This window comes from Aquarana catesbeiana, linkage group LG04 (assembly GCF_042186555.1).
Source record: "Aquarana catesbeiana isolate 2022-GZ linkage group LG04, ASM4218655v1, whole genome shotgun sequence".
NCBI lineage: Eukaryota > Metazoa > Chordata > Amphibia > Anura > Ranidae > Aquarana > Aquarana catesbeiana.
In genome coordinates, this window is record NC_133327.1 from 690,121,492 (window position 1) to 690,146,758 (window position 25,267).

The 25,267-nt window shown below is 47.1% G+C and overlaps 1 protein-coding gene across 2 annotated transcripts in view; it reads right to left on the reverse strand.

Annotated features, from left to right (window-relative positions):
* LOC141141076 (uncharacterized) overlaps positions 1-25,267 on the reverse strand; it is a 113,256-nt gene that overhangs the window by 44,126 nt on the left and 43,863 nt on the right. For both annotated transcript variants that reach the window (XM_073628770.1, XM_073628769.1), the window contains exons 2-3: positions 20,766-20,844; positions 17,045-17,526 (exon numbers count right to left, since the gene is read on the reverse strand). In XM_073628770.1, the coding sequence (XP_073484871.1) occupies positions 17,045-17,526; positions 20,766-20,844 (561 nt within the window). The remainder of the gene's footprint in view (positions 1-17,044; positions 17,527-20,765; positions 20,845-25,267) is intronic.

Sequence of the window (25,267 nt, forward strand, 5' to 3'; positions counted from 1 at the left end):
CTGATGTAAAGGGGAACTCTTGTGAATAATTTCATATGATTATAACTGTTATTTAATTGCAAAATATATGTATAGTTTATACTATAAAAAAAAAAAATTGCTGTGCGCCGCTTGACTTGAAGAAAAGGTGGCGACCTTAATCTGGACTGCACAAAAAAAGGGCAATAATTCGGGGTTTGGAGAATATTGGGGAATTCAACCTCCAAAGGGCCGGATCAGAAAACTGAGAAGCTCACAGTATGCGGTGAAATCAGAGGAAGCCATTTCTATCCAGGAGAGGAGCTGGTACATTGTGCAAGACTGAAGGGGGGTGGAGTCCAGAGAGGGGACTTGGGGTGACACAGGAGGCTTCTGAGCTGTTTTATTAAATAGGAATGTCACCCCACTGACTGATCCCCCCCCCATGTTTTTGGAGAAGGAGGTGTGAAGGAGGAGCGAAGGAGGAGCGAAGGAGGAGCGAAGGAGGAGTGAAGGAGTAAAGGAGGAGTGAAGGAGGAGTAAAGGAGGAGTAAAGGAGGAGTAAAGGAGGAGTAAAGGAGGAGTGAAGGAGGAGTAAAGGAGGAGTGAAGGAGGAGTAAAGGAGGAGTAAAGGAGGAGTGAAGGATGAGTGAAGGACAGGCATGTACTGGCCATTGGGACTACAGGGAGTTTCCCAGTGGGCCGATGGCTCAGTGGGTCGATTTCAGTGACAGTGGACCGCTGCCTCCCTCCGGTCCTCTGTCCCCCCCCCCCCCCCGCAGTGCTCACCTCCTCTCCCTGGCTAGTTATGCAGCGCGCCTGAATACAGACATGATGCTCAGGAGTCAACACTGAGAAGCTCATCATACGATCTGGAAGGAGGGCGGCCTCACTTTCCTGCCTAATCTTGTCCCATTGGGGGGGGGGGCGCCAAACTGATTCTTTGCCCCAGGTGAAATAATGTCTAGCTTCCCCACTGGTACTGCCTATAAGAGAAATAATGTAGAACGGCTAATGGCTAGTGGGGGGCTTGGGTGGCAAGCCGGCATGGGAGAGACCTGTCAAAGTGGGCCAGTCTGGATGAAGTCCAGGGCCAAATTTTGGTCCCAGTCCAGCCCTGGTGAAGGATGAGTGAAGGATGAGTGAAGGTGTGAAGGAGGAGTGAAGGATGAGTGAAGGTGTGAAGGAGGAGTGAAGGAGGAGTGAAGGAGGAGTGAAGGTGTGAAGGAGGAGTGAAGGATGAGTGAAGGTGTGAAGGAGGAGTGAAGGAGTGAAGGATGAGTGAAGGTGTTTCTGCAAGAGGTTTGAGATTTTACCACCCCTCTGGATAAAGCTCAGGAGCCGAGTACAGAAAGATCTATAAATGTACAAAACCCCCCCCCCCTCTTTTTTGCTACCATAGCGATCCCTTAAATGAGGGGTCTCCAAACTACGGCCCACCACAAGATTTTACTCAGCCTGCAGTAACTTGTCCCATGTTTGCACCATCCATTTCCATGGTGGGGGTGGGTCAGACTACCAATGCTGAACAGTCAGGACACACGGGGAGATTTACTGAACCTGGAGAGCGCAAAACCCGGTGAAGCTGCACATAGAAACCAATCAGCTTCCAGGTTTTGGCCCACGTCCATACCGGGCCGATTTGACATGTCAGATCACATGCCAGATCAGAGCCCGAATCGGTGTGACGCTGACTTTGCGGTGCCCACACTACTTTTGGTGACTTCGGGGGCGATTTCAATAGGCATCTGTACATGAGCCCACCCAGATGTCTGTCCAATCCCCCCTGAAGTCGGACTAAAATGCCGATTTGAAATTGTGCGTTCAATCCCGCCCTCAGTGTGAACAACGGCTTGTTGTTAAGCTTAATTGAACAAGCTGAAGTTAGAAGCTGATTTGCTACCATGACCAGCTGCACTGGTTTACTGGTTATTATCCTGCTGGAAGGCAGAATGACCACATCACGGAAATGCATGAGGCTGATCCTTGGAGGAGGAAAAGGAAGACCTGCTCCCCCTCCCACCCAGCGTGCAGACCTGCTCCGCCTCCCACCCAGCGTGCAGACCTGCTCCGCCTTCCACCCAGCGTGCAGACCTGCTCCGCCTCCCACCCAGCGTGCAGACCTGCTCCGCCTCCCACCCAGCGTGCAGACCTGCTCCGCCTCCCACCCAGCGTGCAGACCTGCTCCCCCTCCCACCCAGCGTGCAGACCTGCTCCGCCTCCCACCCAGCGTGCAGACCTGCTCCGCCTCCCACCCAGCGTGCAGACCTGCTCCCCCTCCCACCCAGCGTGCAGACCTGCTCCCCCTCCCACCCAGCATGCAGACCTGCTCCGCCTCCCACCCAGCGTGCAGACCTGCTCCGCCTCCCACTCAGCGTGCAGACCTGTTTCCGCCTCCCACCCAGCGTGCAGACCTGCTCTGCCTCCCACCCAACGTGCAGACCTTCTACCGCCCAGCCTGCAGACCTGCTTCTGCCCAGTGTGCAGAACTGCTCCCGCCTCCCACCCAGCGTGCAGACCTGCTCCGCCTCCCGCCTAGACCTGCTCCGAGTGAGCAGGGAGTACACAGGAGGCCTGGGGGAAACTAGAAAATATTCTTAAAGGCGAATTCCATTATAAACTGAAAATGAAGACCTGAAATGCTTACCAGTTTGTGGCTTCAGTTTTTCATCTAATTCTCACTGCCATCCCTTCCTGTGACACAGACAATCCCAACCCATGAGCCAACCTCTAATCAGTTTATGGGTCAATCCACAAAAAGAAGTCATACTGTAAATAGTTGGTCCACTGACTCTGAAGCTTGATATTTCATTGTTAGGTAGAGAGGCTGGAGAGGTAAACCACCTAACCTCTCTCTCTATTGGCGAGTTCCCGGGTCTGTACACCCACTGTGCCCATTATGAGGGGTTCCCACCATCCCTGTGCTGAGTTCCCGGGTCTGTACACCCGCTGTGCCCATTATGAGGGGTCTTCACCATCCCTGTGCTGATTTCCCGGGTCTGTACACCCGCTGTGCCCATTATGAGGGGTTCCCACCATCCCTGTGCTGAGTTCTCGGGTCTGTACACCCGCTGTGCCCATTATGAGGGGTTCCCACCATCCCTGTGCTGAGTTCCCGGGTCTGTACACCCGCTGTGCCCATTATGAGGGGTTCTCACCATCCCTGTGCTGAGTTCCCGGGTCTGTACACCCGCTGTGCCCATTATGAGGGGTTCCCACCATCCCTGTGCTGAGTTCCCGGGTCTGTACACCCACTGTGCCCATTATGAGGGGTTCCCACCATCCCTGTGCTGAGTTCCCGGGTCTGTACACCCGCTGTGCCCATTATGAGGGGTCTTCACCATCCCTGTGCTGAGTTCCTGGGTCTGTACACCCACTGTGCCCATTATGAGGAGTTCTCACCATCCCTGTGCTGAGTTCCCGGGTCTGTACACCCGCTGTGCCCATTATGAGGGGTTCTCACCATCCCTGTGCTGAGTTCCCGGGTCTGTACACCCGCTGTGCCCATTATGAGGGGTTCCCACCATCCCTGTGCTGAGTTCCCGGGTCTGTACACCCGCTGTGCCCATTATGAGGGGTTCCCACCATCCCTGTGCTGAGTTCCCGGGTCTGTACACCCGCTGTGCCCATTATGAGGGGTCTTCACCATCCCTGTGCTGAGTTCCCGGGTCTGTACACCCGCTGTGCCCATTATGAGGGGTCTTCACCATCCCTGTGCTGAGTTCTCGGGTCTGTACACCCGCTGTGCCCATTATGAGGGGTCTTCACCATCCCTGTGCTGAGTTCCTGGGTCTGTACACCCGCTGTGCCCATTATGAGGGGTTCCCACCATCCCTGTGCTGAGTTCCCGGGTCTGTACACCCGCTGTGCCCATTATGAGGGGTTCTCACCATCCCTGTGCTGAGTTCCCAGGTCTGTACACCCGCTGTGCCCATTATGAGGGGTTCCCACCATCCCTGTGCTGAGTTCCCGGGTCTGTACACCCGCTGTGCCCATTATGAGGGGTTCCCACCATCCCTGTGCTGAGTTCTCGGGTCTGTACACCCGCTGTGCCCATTATGAGGGGTTCCCACCATCCCTGTGCTGAGTTCCCGGGTCTGTACACCTGCTGTGCCCATTATGAGGAGTTCTCACCATCCCTGTGCTGAGTTCCCGGGTCTGTACACCCGCTGTGCCCATTATGAGGGGTTCTCACCATCCCTGTGCTGAGTTCCCGGGTCTGTACACCCGCTGTGCCCATTATGAGGGGTTCCCACCATCCCTGTGCTGAGTTCCCGGGTCTGTATACCCGCTGTGCCCATTATGAGGGGTCTTCACCATCCCTGTGCTGAGTTCCTGGGTCTGTACACCCACTGTGCCCATTATGAGGAGTTCTCACCATCCCTGTGCTGAGTTCCCGGGTCTGTACACCCGCTGTGCCCATTATGAGGGGTTCTCACCATCCCTGTGCTGAGTTCCCGGGTCTGTACACCCGCTGTGCCCATTATGAGGGGTTCCCACCATCCCTGTGCTGAGTTCCCGGGTCTGTACACCCGCTGTGCCCATTATGAGGGGTTCCCACCATCCCTGTGCTGAGTTCCCGGGTCTGTACACCCGCTGTGCCCATTATGAGGGGTCTTCACCATCCCTGTGCTGAGTTCCCGGGTCTGTACACCCGCTGTGCCCATTATGAGGGGTCTTCACCATCCCTGTGCTGAGTTCCTGGGTCTGTACACCCGCTGTGCCCATTATGAGGGGTTCCCACCATCCCTGTGCTGAGTTCCCGGGTCTGTACACCCGCTGTGCCCATTATGAGGGGTTCCCACCATCCCTGTGCTGAGTTCTCGGGTCTGTACACCCGCTGTGCCCATTATGAGGGGTTCTCACCATCCCTGTGCTGAGTTCTCAGGTCTGTACACCCGCTGTGCCCATTATGAGGGGTTCCCACCATCCCTGTGCTGAGTTCCCGGGTCTGTACACCCGCTGTGCCCATTATGAGGGGTTCCCACCATCCCTGTGCTGAGTTCCCGGGTCTGTACACCCGCTGTGCCCATTATGAGGGGTTCCCACCATCCCTGTGCTGAGTTCCTGGGTCTGTACACCCGCTGTGCCCATTATGAGGGGTTCCCACCATCCCTGTGCTGAGTTCCCGGGTCTGTACACCTTCTGTGCCCATTATGAGGGGTTCTCACCATCCCTGTGCTGAGTTCCCGGGTCTGTACACCCGCTGTGCCCATTATGAGGGGTTCCCACCATCCCTGTGCTGAGTTCCCGGGTCTGTACACCCGCTGTGCCCATTATGAGGGGTTCCCACCATCCCTGTGCTGAGTTCCCGGGTCTGTACACCCGCTGTGCCCATTATGAGGGGTTCCCACCATCCCTGTGCTGAGTTCCCGGGTCTGTACACCCACTGTGCCCATTATGAAGGGTTCCCACCATCCCTGTGCTGAGTTCTCGGGTCTGTACACCCGCTGTGCCCATTATGAGGGGTTCCCACCATCCCTGTGCTGAGTTCTCGGGTCTGTACACCCGCTGTGCCCATTATGAGGGGTTCCCACCATCCCTGTACTGAGTTCTCGGGTCTGTACACCCGCTGTGCCCATTATGAGGGGTTCCCACAATCCCTGTGCTGAGTTCCCGGGTCTGTACACCCGCTGTGCCCATTATGAGGGGTTCCCACCATCCCTGTGCTGAGTTCCCGGGTCTGTACACCCGCTGTGCCCATTATGAGGGGTTCCCACCATCCCTGTACTGAGTTCTCGGGTCTGTACACCCGCTGTGCCCATTATGAGGGGTTCCCACAATCCCTGTGCTGAGTTCCCGGGTCTGTACACCCACTGTGCCCATTATGAAGGGTTCCCACCATCCCTGTGCTGAGTTCTCGGGTCTGTACACCCGCTGTGCCCATTATGAGGGGTTCCCACAATCCCTGTGCTGAGTTCCCGGGTCTGTACACCCACTGTGCCCATTATGAAGGGTTCCCACCATCCCTGTGCTGAGTTCCCGGGTCTGTACACCCACTGTGCCCATTATGAGGGGTTCCCACCATCCCTGTGCTGAGTTCCCGGGTCTGTACACCCGCTGTGCCCATTATGAGGGGTTCCCACCATCCCTGTGCTGAGTTCTCAGGTCTGTACACCCGCTGTGCCCATTATGAGGGGTTCCCACCATCCCTGTGCTGAGTTCCCGGGTCTGTACACCCGCTGTGCCCATTATGAGGGGTTCCCACCATCCCTGTGCTAAATTTTTGGTTCTGTACCCCTGTTGTGCCCCTCAGTGATGAGCTCAGGTGTGTTTGGACAGAAGTCGGAACCCGCCTGAGCTCTCCCACCGGAAAGCTGTCAAAGGAGGCGTTCCTCGCTTTGCAGCCGCACATTCACACACCCCTTCCATACGTACAGCTGTGGGGGGGGGGGGGAGCCTCCACTGCCTCTGATTGGCTGTTGGCTTTGCCATTGATAGGTCAGTCAGGTTCAGACTTGGGTCATCCTCATGCCCGTGCGTTCATGTGCGTTTTCATGCCAGTCAGTTTGTGCTGAAATGAAGAAGTGTGAACGCAGCCTTAAAATCCAGGGAAGCCCCTCCTTCCTTAGGGGGACCCCTTTATTCTCTGGGCCCCTGAGTAGTGGCACCCCCTACACAGCGGACATGTCCTCTGCTTGTACATGTTGCCCGGACAGGTATAGACAGGTATCGTCCCGCTGACTCCGGCCTCCCCCGGTAACTATAGACGGCGGTCCGGATCTCACGTCCGACTTGTAAAGCTGCTGAAATTTCAGACGGGGGCCGATGGCCTCGGGGAACGAGGACAAGTGTTGTCCGTGCTGCAGCAGCTGGGATTAAATATTAATGCATGTACAGCAAGAGACGGGCAAATCAGAGACACCGAGGGTTCAGAGAGAAGGGTGGCATTCCCTGCCGCCTGCACCGCACATCACTGTCTGTTCCTACAAGGGCCAGCTCCACCCACAACTGACATTAGAGCTTTAGAGGGCCGAACCGCACAGCAACTTCTTATATATCCCAGAGATCCGTGTCTATGCCCCTCCCACAAATCCAGAATTAAAGTAGCACTCCCCCCACCGGAGCCTCAGAGAGTTCATTTACACTAGGTAGCTGCATGACACCATTATTTGACTTTGCGCCAGCTACCTATTCCCCATAGACAAGCTGGAGCAATGTTTATAAACAATGTTACTTTGTATCTCTCTAGCTCGCCTCAGAACAAGGTTTATAAACAATGTTACTTTGTATCCCTCTAGTGCCTGTCTGATCAATGTTTATAAACAATGTTACTTTGTATCTGTCCATCTTCTGCCTGAGCAATGTTTATAAACAATGTTACTTTGTATCTCTCTAGCTCGCCTCAGAACAAGGTTTATAAACCATGATACTTCGTATCCCTCTAGCGCCTATCTGATCAATGTTAATAAACAATGTTACTTTGTATCTCTATAGCTCTCCTCTGATCAATGTTTATAAACAATGTTACTTTGTATCTCTTTATCTCCAGTCTGATCAATGTTTATAAACAATGTTACTTTATCTATTTCCTGTCTGATCAATGTTTATAAACAATGTTACTTTATCTATCTCCTGTCTGATCAATGTTTATAAACAATGTTACTTTGTATCTCTCAATCTCCTGTCTGATCAATGTTTATAAACAATGTTACTTTGTATCTCTCTATCTCCAGTCTGATCAATGTTTATAAACAATGTTACTTTATCTATTTCCTGTCTGATCAATGTTTATAAACAATGTTACTTTGTATCCATTTCTTGTCTGATCAATATTTATGAACAATGTTACTTTGTATCTCTTTTTCTTGCCTCAGAACAATGTTTATAAACAATGTTAGTTTGTAGCCCTCTAGCTCCTGTCTGATCAATGTTTATAAACAATGTTACTTTGTATCTCTCTATCTCCTGTCTAATCAACGTTTATAAACAGTGTTACTTAGTATCCCTCTATCTCTGGTCTGATCAATGTTTATAAACAATCTCTCTATCTCTTATCTGAACAATGTTTAGAAACAATGCTACTTTGCTCAGACAAGATGGAGAGATGCAAAGCAATATTGTTTATAAAGATTGATCAGAAGGGGGATAGAGAGATACAAATTATAATTGTTTATGATCAGACAGAAGATAGAGAAATAGCATGTTTATAAACAATGTTATTTTGCATCTCTATCACCCATCTGAACAATGTTTATAAACACTGCGTCCGATCTGTCTGTTTTTTTAGACTGTAACAGCTTCTACAGCTACAGTACTGTATTTACACAGCAACTCCTGGCTGTCATTTTGACAGCCAAGAATTGCTGGCTGAGTGTGAGGGGGAGAGCAGCAGGTGTTCTGCATGGACCAAATGAAAACATTTGGGGATCACTGACAGCGGCAGCGATGGATGTAGTCTCAACGTAAGAACAAGGCCCTTTGCTTTATGTCCTCGGTCTCTGTCCACACCGATGCGATGTACATCACGCTCCTCGGTGCTTTCTGTGCAGTGTAATGTGCTGCAGCGCAGAGCACTATAGTACTACAATCTACAATAAATAACACAAAAAAGAGTCTAAAAAATGCCCTGATTACAAAATGCGGCACAACCTGAGAACACATTCCGGTGTGCACTGCGGCGCCAACAAGCCTCTATCAATAGACCCCGTAGTGATCGTTATTATACCTGCTTGGGGTTCAAGAGGAACTGCAGTCCGCTCACATCATTTGTAATAAAAACATCTTTGCCGTTCTGAAGCTTCCCTTCAACCACTTTGCATATTATTTTATATATACTGGGATTCTGTACTTGCCAAATATAATAGAGAAATCTCTCTTTCACTCACTCTGGCTGCAGCCATTTTAACTGTGGGCAGCTGCAGCTGCTGCCTGTTCACTTCCTGGATTCACATAAAGGCACACCTCCAGCTCTGCAGCTCTCATTGGCCCTCTTATGACTCATCCCCCCTCCCTTCCTGGCAAATTCTCACAAGAGTGAGAGAGAGAGAGAGAGAGCTGTGCATGATGTCATAAGCCTAGGATAATGACCAGACAGGAAACAGGAAGTGGGCTGTATAAGGGATTTACTGGTAGAAAATAAATGTTTTACTATCCAAAGATAAAACAACAACAACAAAAGGGCAGAAGATTTAATAGATGGAAGATGAAAAAATGACTTAAGTTCCGCTTTCGGTTTTGGGGATGTTTTGTGTGTATTTCAGTCATTTATGAAGCGCTGTGAATGGAGTCTCTCTTTACAGCGATCGATACTCATGTTTGGAATCACACCGATCTCTATATAGAGAGTCTCTTAATAACCCGCCTGTCCCTCCTTTATTTCCTCTGCGACGTCGCACACCCCTTCTTCCGAGCCGCCAGACAATCGCCAGACAATCGCCATCATCCTCCATCTCCGTCACTTTCCAAGGAGCGGAGAAGAAGAAGAAGAAGAAGAAGAATACAAAGTAACTTTATAGAATTTTATTCACCTTTCCATCTATTTAAGGGGTTGTAACCCCTCATGCATCCTATCTATAAGAATACATATCGGCCTAAACTGAGGGAAAAAAATGTTTTTTTGATTATTTTTTGGGGATATTTATTATAGCAAAAAGTACAAAATATTGTGTTTTTTTTTTTTTTTTTTTTCAAAATTGTCACTCTTTATTTGTTTATAGCGCAAAAAAAAAAAACCGCAGAGGTGATCAAATACCACCAAAAGAAATCTCTATTTATGGGGAAAAAAGGACATCTATTTTGTTTGGGTACAGAGTCGCACGACCGCGCAATTGTCAAATAAAGCAACGCAGTGCCGAATCGCAAAAAATGGCCTGGTCATTCAGCAGCCAAATCTTCCGGGGCTGAAGTGGTTAAATTTTCTCCTCTTGTTGTTGTTGTTTTATCTTTGGATAGTAAAACCTTTTTTCCTGTCTGGTCTCTAGCCCTAGGCTTATGACATCATGCACAGCTCTCTCATCATGCATTGGACCTCTTATGAGTCATAAGAGGTCCAATGAGAGCTGCAGAGCTGGAAGTGTGTCTGTGTAAATCCAGGAAGTGAACAGGCAGCAGCTTCAGCTGCCCACAGTTAAAATGGCTGCAGCCAGACTCAGTGGAGGGAGATTTCTGCAGCATATTTGGCAAATACAGAATCACAGTATATATAAAATAATCTGCAAAGTGGTTGGAGGGAAGCTTCAGAATGGCAAAGATGTTTTTATTACAAATCATGTGAGTGGACTGCAGTTCCTCTTTAATCTGCTTCTGTTTTGCCTTCTCTGGTTCCTCATTTTCCCTCATCAACATTTTTCAAACAAAACCATTCCATGACAGATCTTATTTTTCGCTCCAGAAGACGCCCCTAGAAGTTTTAGAGCGAGAAAAACAAGAAGAAAAAAAAATATTCTGAACCAAATGTCTGCGGGTCCTGCTGGGGGCTGGCCATGGCCGAGAGCTGCACAATTCCGGCCAAAATCAGAAGCACAATTTTTTTGTTTAGAATAAAGATCACGATTCTCGCTGCGTAACATCGTCTTTCACATTATACAAAAAAATTGGGCTAACTTTACTGTTTAGGTTTTTTTTTTTTTTTTTTAAATTAGTTAAAGTGTATTTTTTTTACAAAATAATTGCACTGCTGCGCAATTACAGTGTGACATAAAATATTGCAACAACCGCCATTTTATTCTCTAGGGTCTCTGCTAAAATATATATATAAAACATTTAGAGGTTCTAACTTCTAAGTAATTTTCTAGCAAAAAATGATGATTTTACCTTGAAACCAACAAGTGTCAGAAAAAGGTTTAGTCTTTAACCGCTTCAGCCCCGGAAGAATTTACCCCCCTTCCTGACCAGAGCACTTTTTGCGATTCGGGGCGGCGTCGATTTAACTGACAATTGCGCGGTCGTGCGACGTGGCTCTCAAACAAAATTGACGTCTTTTTTTTCCCCCACAAATAGAGATTTCTTTTGGTGGCATTTGATCAGCTCTGCGGTTTTTATTTTTTGCGCTATAAACAAAATAAGAGCGACAATTTTGAAAAAAAACGCATTACTTTTTACTTTTTGCTATAATAAATATCCCCAAAAAAATGTATAAAAACATTTTTCTTCCGCAGTTTAGGCCGATACGTATTCTTCTACATATTTTTGGTGAAAAAAAAAATCACAATAAGCGTATATTGATTGGTTTGCGCAAAAGTTATAGTGTCTACAAAATAGGAGATAGTTTTATGGCATTTTTATTAATAATTTTTTTTTACTAGTAATGGCGGCGATCTGCCATTTTTATTGTGACGTTATGGCAGACACATCGGACATTTTTGACACATTTTTGGGACCATTGTAATTTATACAGCGATCAGTGCGATTAAAAATGCACTGAATCCCGTGTTAATGACACTGGCAGTGAAGGGGTTAACCACCAGGGGGGCGGAGCGGGGTTAAGTCAGTACTAGGGATGTGTTCTAACTGTAGGGGGGAGGGGCTGTATGTGTGACATCACTGATCTCTGCTCCGATGACAGGGAGCAGAGATCAGTGACACTTGTCACTAGTCAGAACGGGGAGATGCTGTTTACATCAGCATCTCCCCGTTCGTCCTCTCCGCGAGGCGATCACGGGTATCCCCGGGGCGATTGAGTCCGCGGGACCCGCGACCCGACTCACGGAGCTCCTGGCCGGCGCACGCATGCAATGGCACGGCGGGAAATTCAAATGGACGTACCTGTAAGTCCATTTGCCCAGCCGTGCCATTCTGCCAACGTATATCGGCGTGCTCCGGTCGGGAAGGGGTTAAGTGGTTAAACTTCCCTCATTTACAGACCGAAGTTCATTCCTTTGATCTACAGAACAAAACGTTACAATGTTTTAGCTCAGCTGCTGAGGAATGTTTTAAAACTTGCCAGACTGCCTGTTTTTTTTTTTTTTTTTTACTTGTTTATTAATTTTTTTGACAGCTGTCGGCTTGAGCAGAGAACTCTGCATAGATTCGGGAAAATGCTTTGTGAAGACCGCGAGGGGGTGGAAAAAAAATCGTGATCTCGATTCCTAACGATTAATCGTGCAGCTCTGTCATGGCCTGTGGGTCACAGCTCATAGGCAGCTCACAGCAGGACCCACAGTGTTGAGGGCTGTTTTGAGGTTACGGGGTGGATACTGGGGCAGAGTAAATGGGGTGTATGGGGGGGGGGGGAGATAGGTGGGATTTGGGTGTTAGCTGGTCCTGGGGGTGTCAGGGTCTCCCATCTCAGTGATAGCAGCTGCTAGTGCCAGCTCAGCAGGTCCTTGCATGGCCTCCTCTAGTACAGGCGCCACCCACTACAGAAAACTACAGGAGGGGGCGGAGACAAGACCAGTCACTCTGTACAAGGAGAGAGGGAGCGGAGCTGTGGGAGGGGCCCAACAGGCGCCGCCCACTACAGAAAACTACAGGAGGGGCGGAGACAAGACCAGTCACCCCACACAAGGAGAGAGCAGCAATGGGCGGTCTTTATTAGAAGTCTCACACTGGATTGGAGCACAGATCTGGGGGAAATACACAAAGATCACCGAGATTCCAGAAGTCACATGACCGATGGATTGCAGACGATATTTGCTGATTGCGGAGTTCCCCTTTAATGATGACGTTGTTACGCAGTATCTAGACAACGGGTTCCTATAGCGGGCGGCTCGTGTTGTTGGACCCGAGTCACTGGCTCGGGGCACGGAGTGATTACATAGGAATATGAGTTATAACCTAACCCTGCTTTATACTCCTCCACCACTTTATCCCTGACCTGTCTGGTGTGTTCCTTGGCCTTCATGATGCTGTTTGTTCACTAAGGTTCTCTAACAAACCTCAAAGGGCTTCACAGAACAGCTGTATTTATACTGAGATTAAATGACACACAGGTGGACTCTATTTACTAATTAGGTGACTTCTGAAGGCTCCACTATAACTTAGGGGTATCGGAGTAAAGGGGGTGCCATACAAATGCCCCTCCCCCACACTTTTCACATATTTATTTGTATCATTTATCATTTTCCTTCCACTTCACAATTATGTGACACTTTGTGTTGGTCATAAAATCCCAATAAAATACATTTATGTTTTTTGGTGTAACCTGACAAAATGTGGGAGATTTCAAGGGGTATGAATACTTTTTTAAGGCGCTGTATCTGGCCAGCCATGTTCTCTGTAATCTGCACAGGGGAAGAATCGGTCATGATTTGGATTTAGTTCTCCTCTTTTCTTCTATTGGCTGATATTTCGGGAGGGGAGCAAAGCTTGTTCTTGCACAAAACTTCTCTAAAGCCAAAAACTGATCGGCCAAATTTCGATCCATCTATAACCAGGGTAAGTTAGGCCGGCCATACATAGGTCAGCATTTTGTTTTCATGTAGTCAGCAAGTAGACCAAAAAAGAAAAATCTGACCCGATCCCCCCCACTTAAATATTCGATGTGAATGCGGGAGTCCCCCCCGGCTGCGTCATTGAATTCTGAGAGCGGGGAGACAGGGAGGAGACTCCGCCTGCTCTCAGAATACACAAATCGGTGCTGCACCCATCGCCTGCATGTGCTGATCGAGCGCCTAAAACCCAACAGGGCGGCTGAACACGAGTCGATCGGTAGACGGGCATTTGTTCAGCTGCAGTGGCCACACATGGATTGAAAATTCAGCCGGTCCCTGCTGAAATTCGATCCATGTACGGCCAGCTTAAGTGTCAGAATCAGAAGGGGTTTTGGATCGGATAAAATGTGCAATTATTGTATTTATTTTTTTTTTTTTTTAATTTTTGACTGTTTTTTCCTCGACAAAAAAACACACACAGGGAACCCCCATCATAAAAAACGATGAGTAAATGGTGTATTCCACGCCGGTCACACTCACTCATCACTATGAGATTCCTTTTCTGTATTCTGCAAAAATCCTGGTTGATCCCGCTGCTCTCTACCTCCCCCTCCTGTCCATGTCCCCAATGCAGTTGGGGATTTTGCAGAGCGGTGTTGGCAGTTCTGCACATGCTCAGTTCTCAGTGACTTTCTATGATGAGCATTTCCCCCCCATCACATCTGAGCAGCCCATGTGACTACAGAGTCACACATGTGGGCGTATACACAATGACAGGCCGCTCCCTCCCTCCTCCTCCTCCACGCCAGTGTTGCCAACCGCCAGTATTTTTACTGGCAGCCAGTAAAAAATGGGCACTTTTCTCCTGCCAGTAAATGCCAGTGAAAGAAAAAGCTTGTCAGTAAAAAATATGGCTGTGACACTTGGCCGAGACCATCCGAGTGCCTGCTGCAGTGTGTTCGGACCGTGCCGGCAGTGTGTTCGGACCGTGCCGGCAGTGTGTTCGGACCGTGCCGGCAGTGTGTGCGGACCGTGCCGGCAGTGTGTTCGGACCGTGCCGGCAGTGTGTGCGGACCGTGCCGGCAGTGTGTGCGGACCGTGCCGGCAGTGTGTGCGGACCGTGCCGGCAGTGTGTGCGGACCGTGCCGGCAGTGTGTGCGGACCGTGCCGGCAGTGTGTTCGGATTGTGCCGGCAGTGTGTGCGGACCGTGCCGGCAGTGTGTTCGGACCGTGCCGGCAGTGTGTTCGGACCGTGCCGGGAGTGTGTTCGGATTGTGCCGGCAGTGTGTTCGGACCGTGCCGGGAGTGTGTTCGGACCGTGCCGGCAGTGTGTTCGGACCGTGCCGGGAGTGTGTTCGGATTGTGCCGGCAGTGTGTTCGGACCGTGCCGGCAGTGTGTTCGGACCGTGCCGGCAGTGTGTGCGGACCGTGCCGGCAGTGTGTTCGGACCGTGCCGGCAGTGTGTTCGGACCGTGCCGGGAGTGTGTTCGGATTGTGCCGGCAGTGTGTTCGGACCGTGCCGGCAGTGTGTTCGGACCGTGCCGGCAGTGTGTTCGGACCGTGCCGGGAGTGTGTTCGGATTGTGCCGGCAGTGTGTGCGGACCGTGCCGGCAGTGTGTTCGGACCGTGCCGGCAGTGTGTTCGGACCGTGCCGGCAGTGTGTTCGGACCGTGCCGGCAGTGTGTTCGGACCGTGCCGGGAGTGTGTTCGGATTGTGCCGGGAGTGTGTTCGGACTGTGCCGGGAGTGTGTCGCATAAAGTCATGATGTGGGGGAACGTCTGTGGAACGGGAGGAAAGCAAGCCGGGAGTGGACTGAAGGGACCACCTGGCATGGAGAGAGAGGGTCACGTGACTCCGGAGGGGACGTGTCAGTGTGATGTCATCATCATCTGTGCTGCTGCACACGGCTGTCAGTGTCACTGTGAGAGTCAATTCTTCATATATGTGCGCCGCCCATTCCAATTTCTCGCCCTCTCGGTTCCTGTCTCTGAGCTACTTATTTACTATATCGAAAAGAAATAAAATGATATGTTTTTGCCTTAATATCTACCTTCAATCGCTTTGCTAATTGCATATTGTACTTGTTTGTAGCCTAAACCTAAAGCTGCGAGCGTTGCGGGTCACCCGACAAATTGGCTGCAGAACCTCACCACCATTTTAGGTGCCATTCAAATGAACGGCATCTCAAACGTGCGTCCCGCAATTTGTCATGAACACCTCTCAGGCAGAATCATGGCAAATTTGTCCGCGATTCAAAACGCTGAAGTTGTTTTTGATATTCAGCATAAAAAATGGCAGTTGTTTTTGATATACAACATAAAAAAATGGCAGTTGTTTTTGATATACAACATAAAAAAATGGCAGTTGTTTTTGATATACAACATAAAAAAATGGCAGTTGTTTTTTTATATACAACATTCAAAAACGGCAGTTGTTTTTTTTATATACAACATTCAAAAACGGCAGTTGTTTTTTTATATACAACATAAAAAACGGCAGTTGTTTTTGATATACAACATAAAAAAATGGCAGTTGTTTTTGATATACAACATAAAAAATGGCAGTTGTTTTTGATATACAACATAAAAAATGGCAGTTGTTTTTGATACACAACATAAAAAATGGCAGTTGTTTTTGACATACAGCATAAAAAATGGCAGTTGTTTTTTTTATATACAACATAAAAAATGGCAGTTGTTTTTTATATACAACATAAAAAAATGCCAGTTGTTTTTGATATAAAACATAAAAAATGCCAGTTGTTTTTTATATACACCACATAAAAATGGCAGTTGTTTTTTATATACAACATTAAAAAATGGCAGTTGTTTTTTATATACAACATTAAAAAATGGCAGTTGTTTTTTTATATAAAACATAAAAAATGGCAGTTGTTTTTGATACACAACATAAAAAATGGCAGTTGTTTTTGACATACAGCATAAAAAATGGCAGTTGTTTTTTTTATATACAACATAAAAAATGGCAGTTGTTTTTTATATACAACATAAAAAAATGCCAGTTGTTTTTGATATAAAACATAAAAAATGGCAGTTGTTTTTTATATACACCACATAAAAATGGCAGTTGTTTTTTATATACAACATTAAAAAATGGCAGTTGTTTTTTATATACAACATTAAAAAATGGCAGTTGTTTTTTTATATAAAACATAAAAAATGGCAGTTGTTTTTGATATACAGCATAAAAAATTGGCAGTTGGTTTTTATATACAGTGGGCAGAATCAAAACGCTGAAGTGTGACTGAAATTTAACGCTTATCACCAAAGGACAGCCTCGTTTATCCTGGGGAAAAAAACGAGGCATAATTGGCCCTGATACACAAAGGGGTTGTCCTGATAAAATATTCATTGTACGAATGTCACAAGCACTCATCCAGCCTGCGCTAAATCTCCCCGCATTTTCTGTAATACTAGGACTTCCCCCGATTGTCAGCGCCATCTCCTGGACAGAATGCTGTATATTTTACTGAAATAACTCCATAGGTTGGTTGAGCTGACGGTTATAGGAAGTCATAGTATGATAGAACGTAGAGGGGAAGTTCGGGCAGCCTGGACGAATGCTTGTGACGATCGTTTAATGAATGTTTTTATAAACAGGCCCCTTGTAATTTGCAGTGATATGTACAGTATTACTAACACATGTCAAAGCTGCAAAAAAACTGCGTTCAGGCGTTAGGATTTAGGTGCCCAGACTAGGCGGCCACCCTCTGGACACCTTTAGGCTCGCTTCTACAATAGGTTGGACCTACCTGTTGCATCTTTTCCAGGTCCAGGCTGGGTCTGCTACACTTGTCTCCAAAACCTTGTCTGTGCCTCTTGCAGGGCATCCCCTGGTCAAACGTGGACCCCATACTTGTGAAGATAAGCGGGCGGGAGGCGGGGTTTCGGCTCAGGGGTTGGAGTCTCTTAGGCGGGGAAGCGCTGAACAAGATGGGGCTGGAATTGGCGCGGAGGCCCTCGGTCTGCTCAACAGGCCTGAAGGACATGGTGCACAAGTGCTTCACCTCCTCGTCGCTGGACGACGTGTTGTCACTGTGACAGCTCAGCCGGCTGACCTGGGACCATTCGCGTTTCTTGGCGGCGAATTCCCTGCTGATGCGTTCCAGCTCTTCTTCCGAACTGTGGCGGTCCAGGCCGGCGTGGAAGAGGGAGCGCACCTTGCAGCACTGGTTCTCTTGGTTCTGCAGCTGGTTGGTGGCCAAGGGGGTCAAGATGCAATTTCGTCTTCTCTCTGGCAGAAACGAGAGATGGAAGATGGAGGTGAGTTCACGTGACCATCGCCCGACTCGGGGCAAGGCGCCCCGCCATTATCACATGCTAACCGCTTAGTGCATCCTACTGGCTGCTTTTTACAGACGTGTGCAGGTGCCGTTCATTCTTAAGGACTCCCCTTCATGACCACTTACCGACCACAACACATATATACAGTATCTGACAAAAGTAAGTACACCCCTCAGTGACATTTGTGTAAATCTTTTCTTCTATCTTTTCATGGCTGTGTGTTGAGTTATTTTGAGGGGACAGCAAATTTACACTGTTATACAAGCTGTACACTCACTACTTTACATTGTAGACAAGTGTCATTTCTTCAGTGTTGTCACATGAAAAGATAGAAGAAAAGATTTACACAAATGTGAGGGGTGTACTTACTTTTGTCAGATACTGTATGTATGTATGTGTGTGTGTGTGTGTGTGTGTGTGTGTGTGTGTGTGTGTGTGTGTGTGTGTGTATATATATATATATATATAATGTTTGTGGGTTCTGAGTATTTTTCTTGCTAAAAATTGCTGATTTAAACTTGTAAACAAAAGGTGCCAGAAAATGCCGGGTCCGCGAGTGGATATCTAGCGCATGCGCGTGCGCTCGGAGTGCCATGCATCGTGCAAAAAAAGGTGCCGGGACAATTTTTTATATTGTGCCGGAACCTTTTTTTGCACTGTTAATGGGCTGCCCACGAGGAACGGGAGTACGCAAAAAAAAAGGACGTGCGTTCGGATGCGCGGCCTGCTGTGAACGAGTCCTTACACTTGCGTTGCATCACCTCCTCGCTGCCTGTGGTAACCCCCTAAATACTGCACTACTGTTGCAGCACAGCCCCATTTGGTTCAATAGGCTGCATTTCACCAGCAGTAGTTCCTGCCGAGCATGACAGGGGGTATAAATGCTGCTGAAACAGCAATGCAGGGGGGGTAGGAACAACGCGGCTCAACTATGTGGCTTTACTACCCCCCCCAACCCTGCTGTGAATGGCCCCAATACCTCATTCCTCGCCCTGGCAGGCTTACAGCGCTCTCCTTTTCTCTCCAATACTCCAGGTTGTGTGCAGTCCTCACAGTCCCCATGTACAATGCAGGACTGCTGGCCCTGCATTGTACCTAATGACATCAGAGTGAAACCACCAGCCAATGCCCCAATGAGAAGAGGCTTTGGGGGACCGGCCACACAGCAAGAAGAAGGGCTGCGAGGAATAACATATTACCCTAGATTACCCCTAGACTTTACCAGCATTTCACCCCCCACAGGGTGGGAAATCCAAACTGCATGGGTAATTATTCTCTTTCTGGTGCTTGGAATTAAAGAATGGCAGTTATTATGGACAGACAGCATAAAAAATGGCAGTTGTTTTTGTTATACAACATAAAAAAGTCAGATGTTTTTGATATACAACACAAAAAAAGGGCAGTTTTTAATATACAGCATAAAAAAATGGCAGGTGCTTTTGATATACAACATAAAAAATGGCAGTTTTTTTTTATACACAGCATAAAAATCTCAGTTGCTTTTGATATTCGGCAAAAAAGGCAGTGGTTTTTGATATTCAGCGTAACAAAATGGCAGTTGTTTTTGATATAAAACATAAAAAGTGGCAGTTGTTTTTGATATAAAACATAAAAAATGGCAGTTGTTTTTGATATACAACATAAAAAAATGGCTGTTGCTTTGACATACAACATAAAAAATTCTGTTATTTTTGATACACAGCATAAAAATCTCAATTGCTTTTGATATTCGGGCAAAAAAGGCAGTTGTTTTTGATATACAACATAAAAAATGGCAGTTGTTTTGACATACAACAAAAAATGGCAGTTGTTTTTGATATACAACATAAAAAAGTCAGTTGTTTTTGATATACAAAATAAAAAAATGGCAGTTTTTAATATACAGCATAAAAATGGCAGTTGTTTTTAATATACAGCATAAAAAATGGCAGTTGCTTTTAATATACAGCATAAAAAATGGCAGTTTCTTTTAATATACAGCATAAAAAATGGCAGTTGCTTTTGATATACAACATAAAATGTCAGTTGTTTTTGATACACAGCATAAAAATCTCAGTTGCTTTTGACATTCGGCAAAAAAGGCAGTGGTTTTTGTATTCAGCGTAACAAAATGGCAGTTGTTTTTGATATACAACATTTAAAAAAATGGCTGTTGTTTTGACATACAACATAAAAAATGGCAGTTGCTTTTGACATACAGCAAAAAAGGCAGTGGTTTTTTGATATTCAGCGTAACAAAATGGCAGTTGTTGATATACAACAAAAAATGCTAGTTGTTTTTTATATACAACATAAAAAATTGCAGTTGTTTTTTATATACAGCATAAAAAATGGCAGTTGTTTTTGATATACAGCATAAAAAAATGCCAGTTGTTTTTTTATATAAAACATAAAAACATGGCTGTTGCTTTGACATGCAACATAAAAAATGGCAGTTGCTTTTGACATACAGCAAAAAAAGGCAGTTGTTTTTTTATATACAACATAAAAAATGTCAGTTGCTTTTGATATACTGCATCAAAAATTGCAGTTGTTTTAGATACAGAAAAAAATAAAATAAATGGCAGTTGTTGTTTTTTTTTATATATATATAGCATAAAAATGCCAGCTGTTTTTGATATAGAGCTCTTTGCCACACAGATCAGATTTATATCGACTTTAAGAAGGTTTTTCAGATGATGGACATTTTTTACAAGCTTACTCTCCCATATTTTTGTTACTTTTTGTAAATAGAGATTTGCAGAATAGCCAATAGAGGGATCTCTCTCTCAGGACATCAACGCCATTCTCTGCATCAGTAAACTGAGTGCAGGGCGCCCTACTCAGGGTGGGGGGGGGGGTATCACAGCCTTCGGTCATAACAATGGATGTCATTTAATCTCGGGAGACTGAGGACATCTAGTGGTAAAGAAGAAGCACTATAGGGGGGCAGCTCCAGATTGAAGGTGATTATTGAAACCTGAAATTTTATTTTATTTTTTACTTATTTTGGAAACCAGATAAGATAAGACTCCCAGGGGTATCCACAGCACACATGGAAGTGTCATACAAATCATTTCAGACCTGATCATATCTCTCTGCTGCAGTGCATTGCGGGAAAGGCAGCCTGAATTATTTTATAGGCCATCAATGTAGATTTTATGGCCTATAGAAACAAATGGCATCATGTTAGAAGTCTCTTTTTCTAACCTTTGTCAATTTGGGCAAGTTCCTGGTTTTCACCTTCAGAATCATCACTGTCATCCTCATCGCTCGGGGGGTAAGAAATCTGGAAGACAAAAAAATAATAAAAAAACCTTAATATATAGAAATATGTAGAAATTTAACCTTTACTACTATATAGAATAATAATTGTAACCATTCATTGCATTGTGTACCCAGAGAAGTTACACTCTAATGTCCCCTCCCCCACAGTCACACACTATTATTATTATACATTTATATAGCTCTGACATATACCACAGTGCTGTACAGAGATCACTGAGCCAGTCACATCAGTCCCTGCACCAGAGGAGCTTCTTCACCCGGTGGTGCTGTTCTGCAAGGCTGCTGGCTCACTCTGCTGTGATCTCAGCTGAGAGAAGCAACAATCCTGGGGCCTATCCTGCAGGCTTTTCCCAGGCAAGCACGGACCATGTAGGGGAAGATGAAGGTGGAGGCTCTCCAGAGGCACTGAGGCCTACTCCATGTGCTCAAGCTGCAATGGATCCTGGGCCTGTCCCTATGCAAGGGGAGACTTTACCAGTCTTCCAGGATAGAGTGGTGAACAGACTTCTCCGCATTGCTAAGGAGGAACAGAAACTTGCTGTCATGAAATCCCTGCATAGCAAGTCTGGAAACAGTAAGAGGGAAGTCTATAAACTGAAGTCTCTGGAGGAGGCATTGAAAAAGCAGTGGAAGCTGGTTGCTTTTCTGAAGGAAAGCAGTGATGTGTTCAGAGAAAAGTGTGAGAATGATGAGAGATTCCAAGAGATGAAGGAAAGTGCCTGTGCTAGTACTAGCCAGAGAGTGGGTATCAGAGCAACGGTGACAGTATGGATGGGTCCTGTCTGATTCAGTATCTGTCCCCCCTCCCTCCCCAGCAGCCTGGGTCATCTCAGGAGGAGTCTGAGGAAAATGGCAGATTGCTGCAGACCATTACAGAAATGGAATCTCACTTGAGTGGCACCGACTCATCAGATGAAGATCTTGGTAAAGGAGTGCTTGCTGAAAATCTCTTTCAGTGTGTGGAGGACTTTCCTGAGCTTGCACCTGCCAACAGATCCTTGCAATCAGCAGTGAATGCAGGACAAGATGGCGTGTATCCAGACAGAGAAGTTTCTGCTGGCTGCGAGGAGTCCCACATGGACACTAACAGTGCAGAGCAGGAATGTCGAATCAACATTGAAACTGCAGAGCAGGAGGGCCGTATGAACACTGAAACAGCTGGTGTTTTTTCTAAATGGAAGACTTTACTTGACTGCTGGTATCTGTGGTACTTCTGGGACTATGGGGAGCGGGACTGTTTTGCTGGAGGGGAGGAGGGAGGATCAAGTGGTAGGTAATTAACCAAACCAGATTTCAGAGGTTCCTTCACAGCCAGGTAATGTGTCATCTGTCCCAGTTAGGAATTATGCTAAGGCTGTGTCGGGACAAAGTCATGCTGCTGGCAGTGGAAGGGAGCCAGTTGTGCAACTTTCATCTAATGCACCTTCTTCCATTAAACTCAGGAATGTGGTACAGCTCAGATGGGAAGGAGGAGGTATTCCACCTATCAGGAGGGAGGTTGTGGATAAGATCCTAGCCATGGGATTTAAGGCAGAGGATATTTATGCTCTTATCAGTCCCGCTGGTTCCTATGAATATGATTTGTCATTTGTTTGTCCAGAATCACTGGATCTGTTTTGGGAGCGGTTTGAGCGTGTATATGGGGGCCAGCCAGACTGGAAGGGGCTTGTCTCCAAAGTTGTCTCACGTCAGCCCTTGATAAAATATCTGACTATCCTGACAAGGAATGAGTCTATACCCCCTGAAGATTTATGGGTCTGGTTGAGGAGGTTTGGTGAAACTTTGTGCCCACTAAAAAAGATTGTGGATGATAGTGGAATCTGGATGGGTAGGTGGTCGGTGTCAATGAGATTGAATGTGTGTAGGAATGTGGTCAAGCATTTTCCCTCCTCTGCCTTTATTGGTAGAGTTAGGATTACCGTCTTTTACCCTGGTCAACCTAAGCTGTGCCATAAATGTGGAGTCAAGGGACATTTCTCCTCTAAATGTCCATAACAGAATTGCTCTTTGTGTCAGGAACTGGGGCATCTGGCAAGGGACTGTAACATCATTAAATGTAACCTATGTGATAAGGTTGGTCACCCTTATAGCCGGTGCCCTGAGGCTTTGCACAATAAGCCAAAGATAGTGGAGGAATTCTTCCGTCTGGATAAAGAAGAGTCTGGGTTGGTGGAGGTTGTACCAAGGGATCCTAGTGTCTCTGTCCCATCAGAATCTGTGTCTGTGAGGCCATCTGTGGTGTCAGTGTCCCCCCAGTCTGTGGTCTCCCAGTCAGTGTCAGAAAGTGTGGTTGTCAAGTCTGTGTCTGCACCTATTGTTTCTCCTAGTGTAGTGAAGGCAGTGGAGGGTGCTGGACCAGCATGTATGGTTGTGCCAATACCACCTCCTCGGCATGGCAGAAGTGCTGCCGTTCAAGGTCAGAGGGGTGGAGTGAGTAATGGATTGGATGATGGTGGAGAGGGAAGTGGGAAGGGGAAATGAATAAAAGTGGCTGGTGCAGAATGCAAGGTGAATAATATGGAAGTCATTGTGAAAGATGTGGAAGTTGAGGTGATTGATGTGGGGGGAGGGGTTAATGGGGGGGTTTTGGCTGAGGATGTCCTGGGGAGCAGGAGGGAGGGGGTTCTGCCATCAGGATTGTCGAATGAGGATATGGAATGATTGGAGGCTAAAAGAAAAAAGGGTAAGAGGCGGAGAAAAAGGAAGGATGTCAAAGTTCCTGAACCTAGGAGAGTGGAGTTGGCAAATGCTTTTGAGGTGTTTTCTGAGGTGGAGGGTGGAAGATCTGCTGGTGATGAGTCTATGGAGGAGAAATCACAAGGGACATTGAAGCGAATAGGGTCTCCAGGTAGGAAGGGGGGTAAGCAGGCTAAGAAACGTATACCTCGATCATCCTAGAGGTGGTTCCCACTCCACTGAAGGTGGCGACCATTAATGTCGCCAGCATAAAATAAGTAAACGCTCGTAATATGGCCTTATTTTTGCTCAGCAGGTTTGATCCTAATATTTTCTTTTTGCAAGAGACCCGGTTGTCTAGTTTAGCTGATATTCATCTGGCGAAGAAGGAGTGGAGCCGCGGCCCCTCCTTCTGGTCTCTTGCTGCCGAGCCTTTCACTGGAGTTGCAGTACTTTTTTCCGGCATGGTAACCTGTCGGCAGATTTTTGAGGTAGAAATGGGGAGATGCATGGTCTTAGACGTATCCATGGGGGGGGGGGGCAGGACCTGTTCCTGATCAACATCTATGGGCCCCAGACAAAGTGGGACAGGAAATGCCTCTTCATGAAGATGAAGCCTTTTCTTTTTACAGCCCGGCAAGTTGTCTTCGGTGGGGATTTCAACACCGTCACTAGGACTAAGGACAGGAAAGGTCCTGGGCTGGACTGTGGCGGCTTTTTCTTGAACAAAATAGCTAGAGAGGCAGGTCTGGTTGATGTGCACATTCATTGCTGCCCAGACGACACGGGATTCACTTTTCAGCGAGGTAGTAGGCAGAGTAGGATAGGTTTTTTTTTAGGGGAACTCTGCCTTCTCAGCACCAGTGAGTCAGGAAGTGGAGTTTTCTGATCACTGTATTCTGTCTGTGACTCTGAATAGCCCCGATACACCACCTAGGGGGAAGGGTGCCTGAAAGCTAAATTCGCCACTCCTGGATGATGTGAAGGCGAGTCAATCCTTTGAGGATTTTTTTTCAGGCACAGGTATCAATCATGGACTTTTGCAGCAGTAGTCAGAGTGGTGGGAACTTACAAAACGAAGGATCGTCCTTTTTTTTTTCAAGGCCATAGGAAGAAATAAACAGCTTGATAAGTATGTCACCTACCAGCGTCTGCGGAGGAAGCTTGATAGGCTTGTGTCGAATAATGGGGATCCGGGGATGAACTCTGAGGTTAAACTCTTGCTCAGGGAGTGCCAATATGACAGGCATGCCACTTTGGTTCTGGAAACTGATTATGGGAAATATCACTCGCCTGACCCTTACCAGAATTGCAAACAAGGTAGAGCAGTTAAGTGAGTTGTAGGCCTGGTTGACAGTACAGGTTCCTTGACAAAGTCCAAGTCGGGGATCCTGGAAACTGCCAGGTCATATTATTATGACCTCCTGGGCAGGAGGGACCTTGATCAGGCAGGCCTATCAAGTTTTCTGGATTCTATTCCAGGACTGGGAAATGACAGTTCTCTTGCGAGTTTGACAGAGGACATCACAGCAGATGAGGTGGTTAAGGCTATTGATAAGCTTGCCATTAAGAAGTCGCCTGGGCCAGATGGACTGACAGCCGAGTTTTCTAAACACTTTAAGGTTACTCTGGCCCCATATTTGGTGGATGTTTTTAATGGCTGTCTGAGAGAGAATTCCCTCTCTCCCTCCATGTGACAATCTGCGGTGCTTCTTCTGTCAAAGGGTAAGGATTCCTCGAGAATTGAG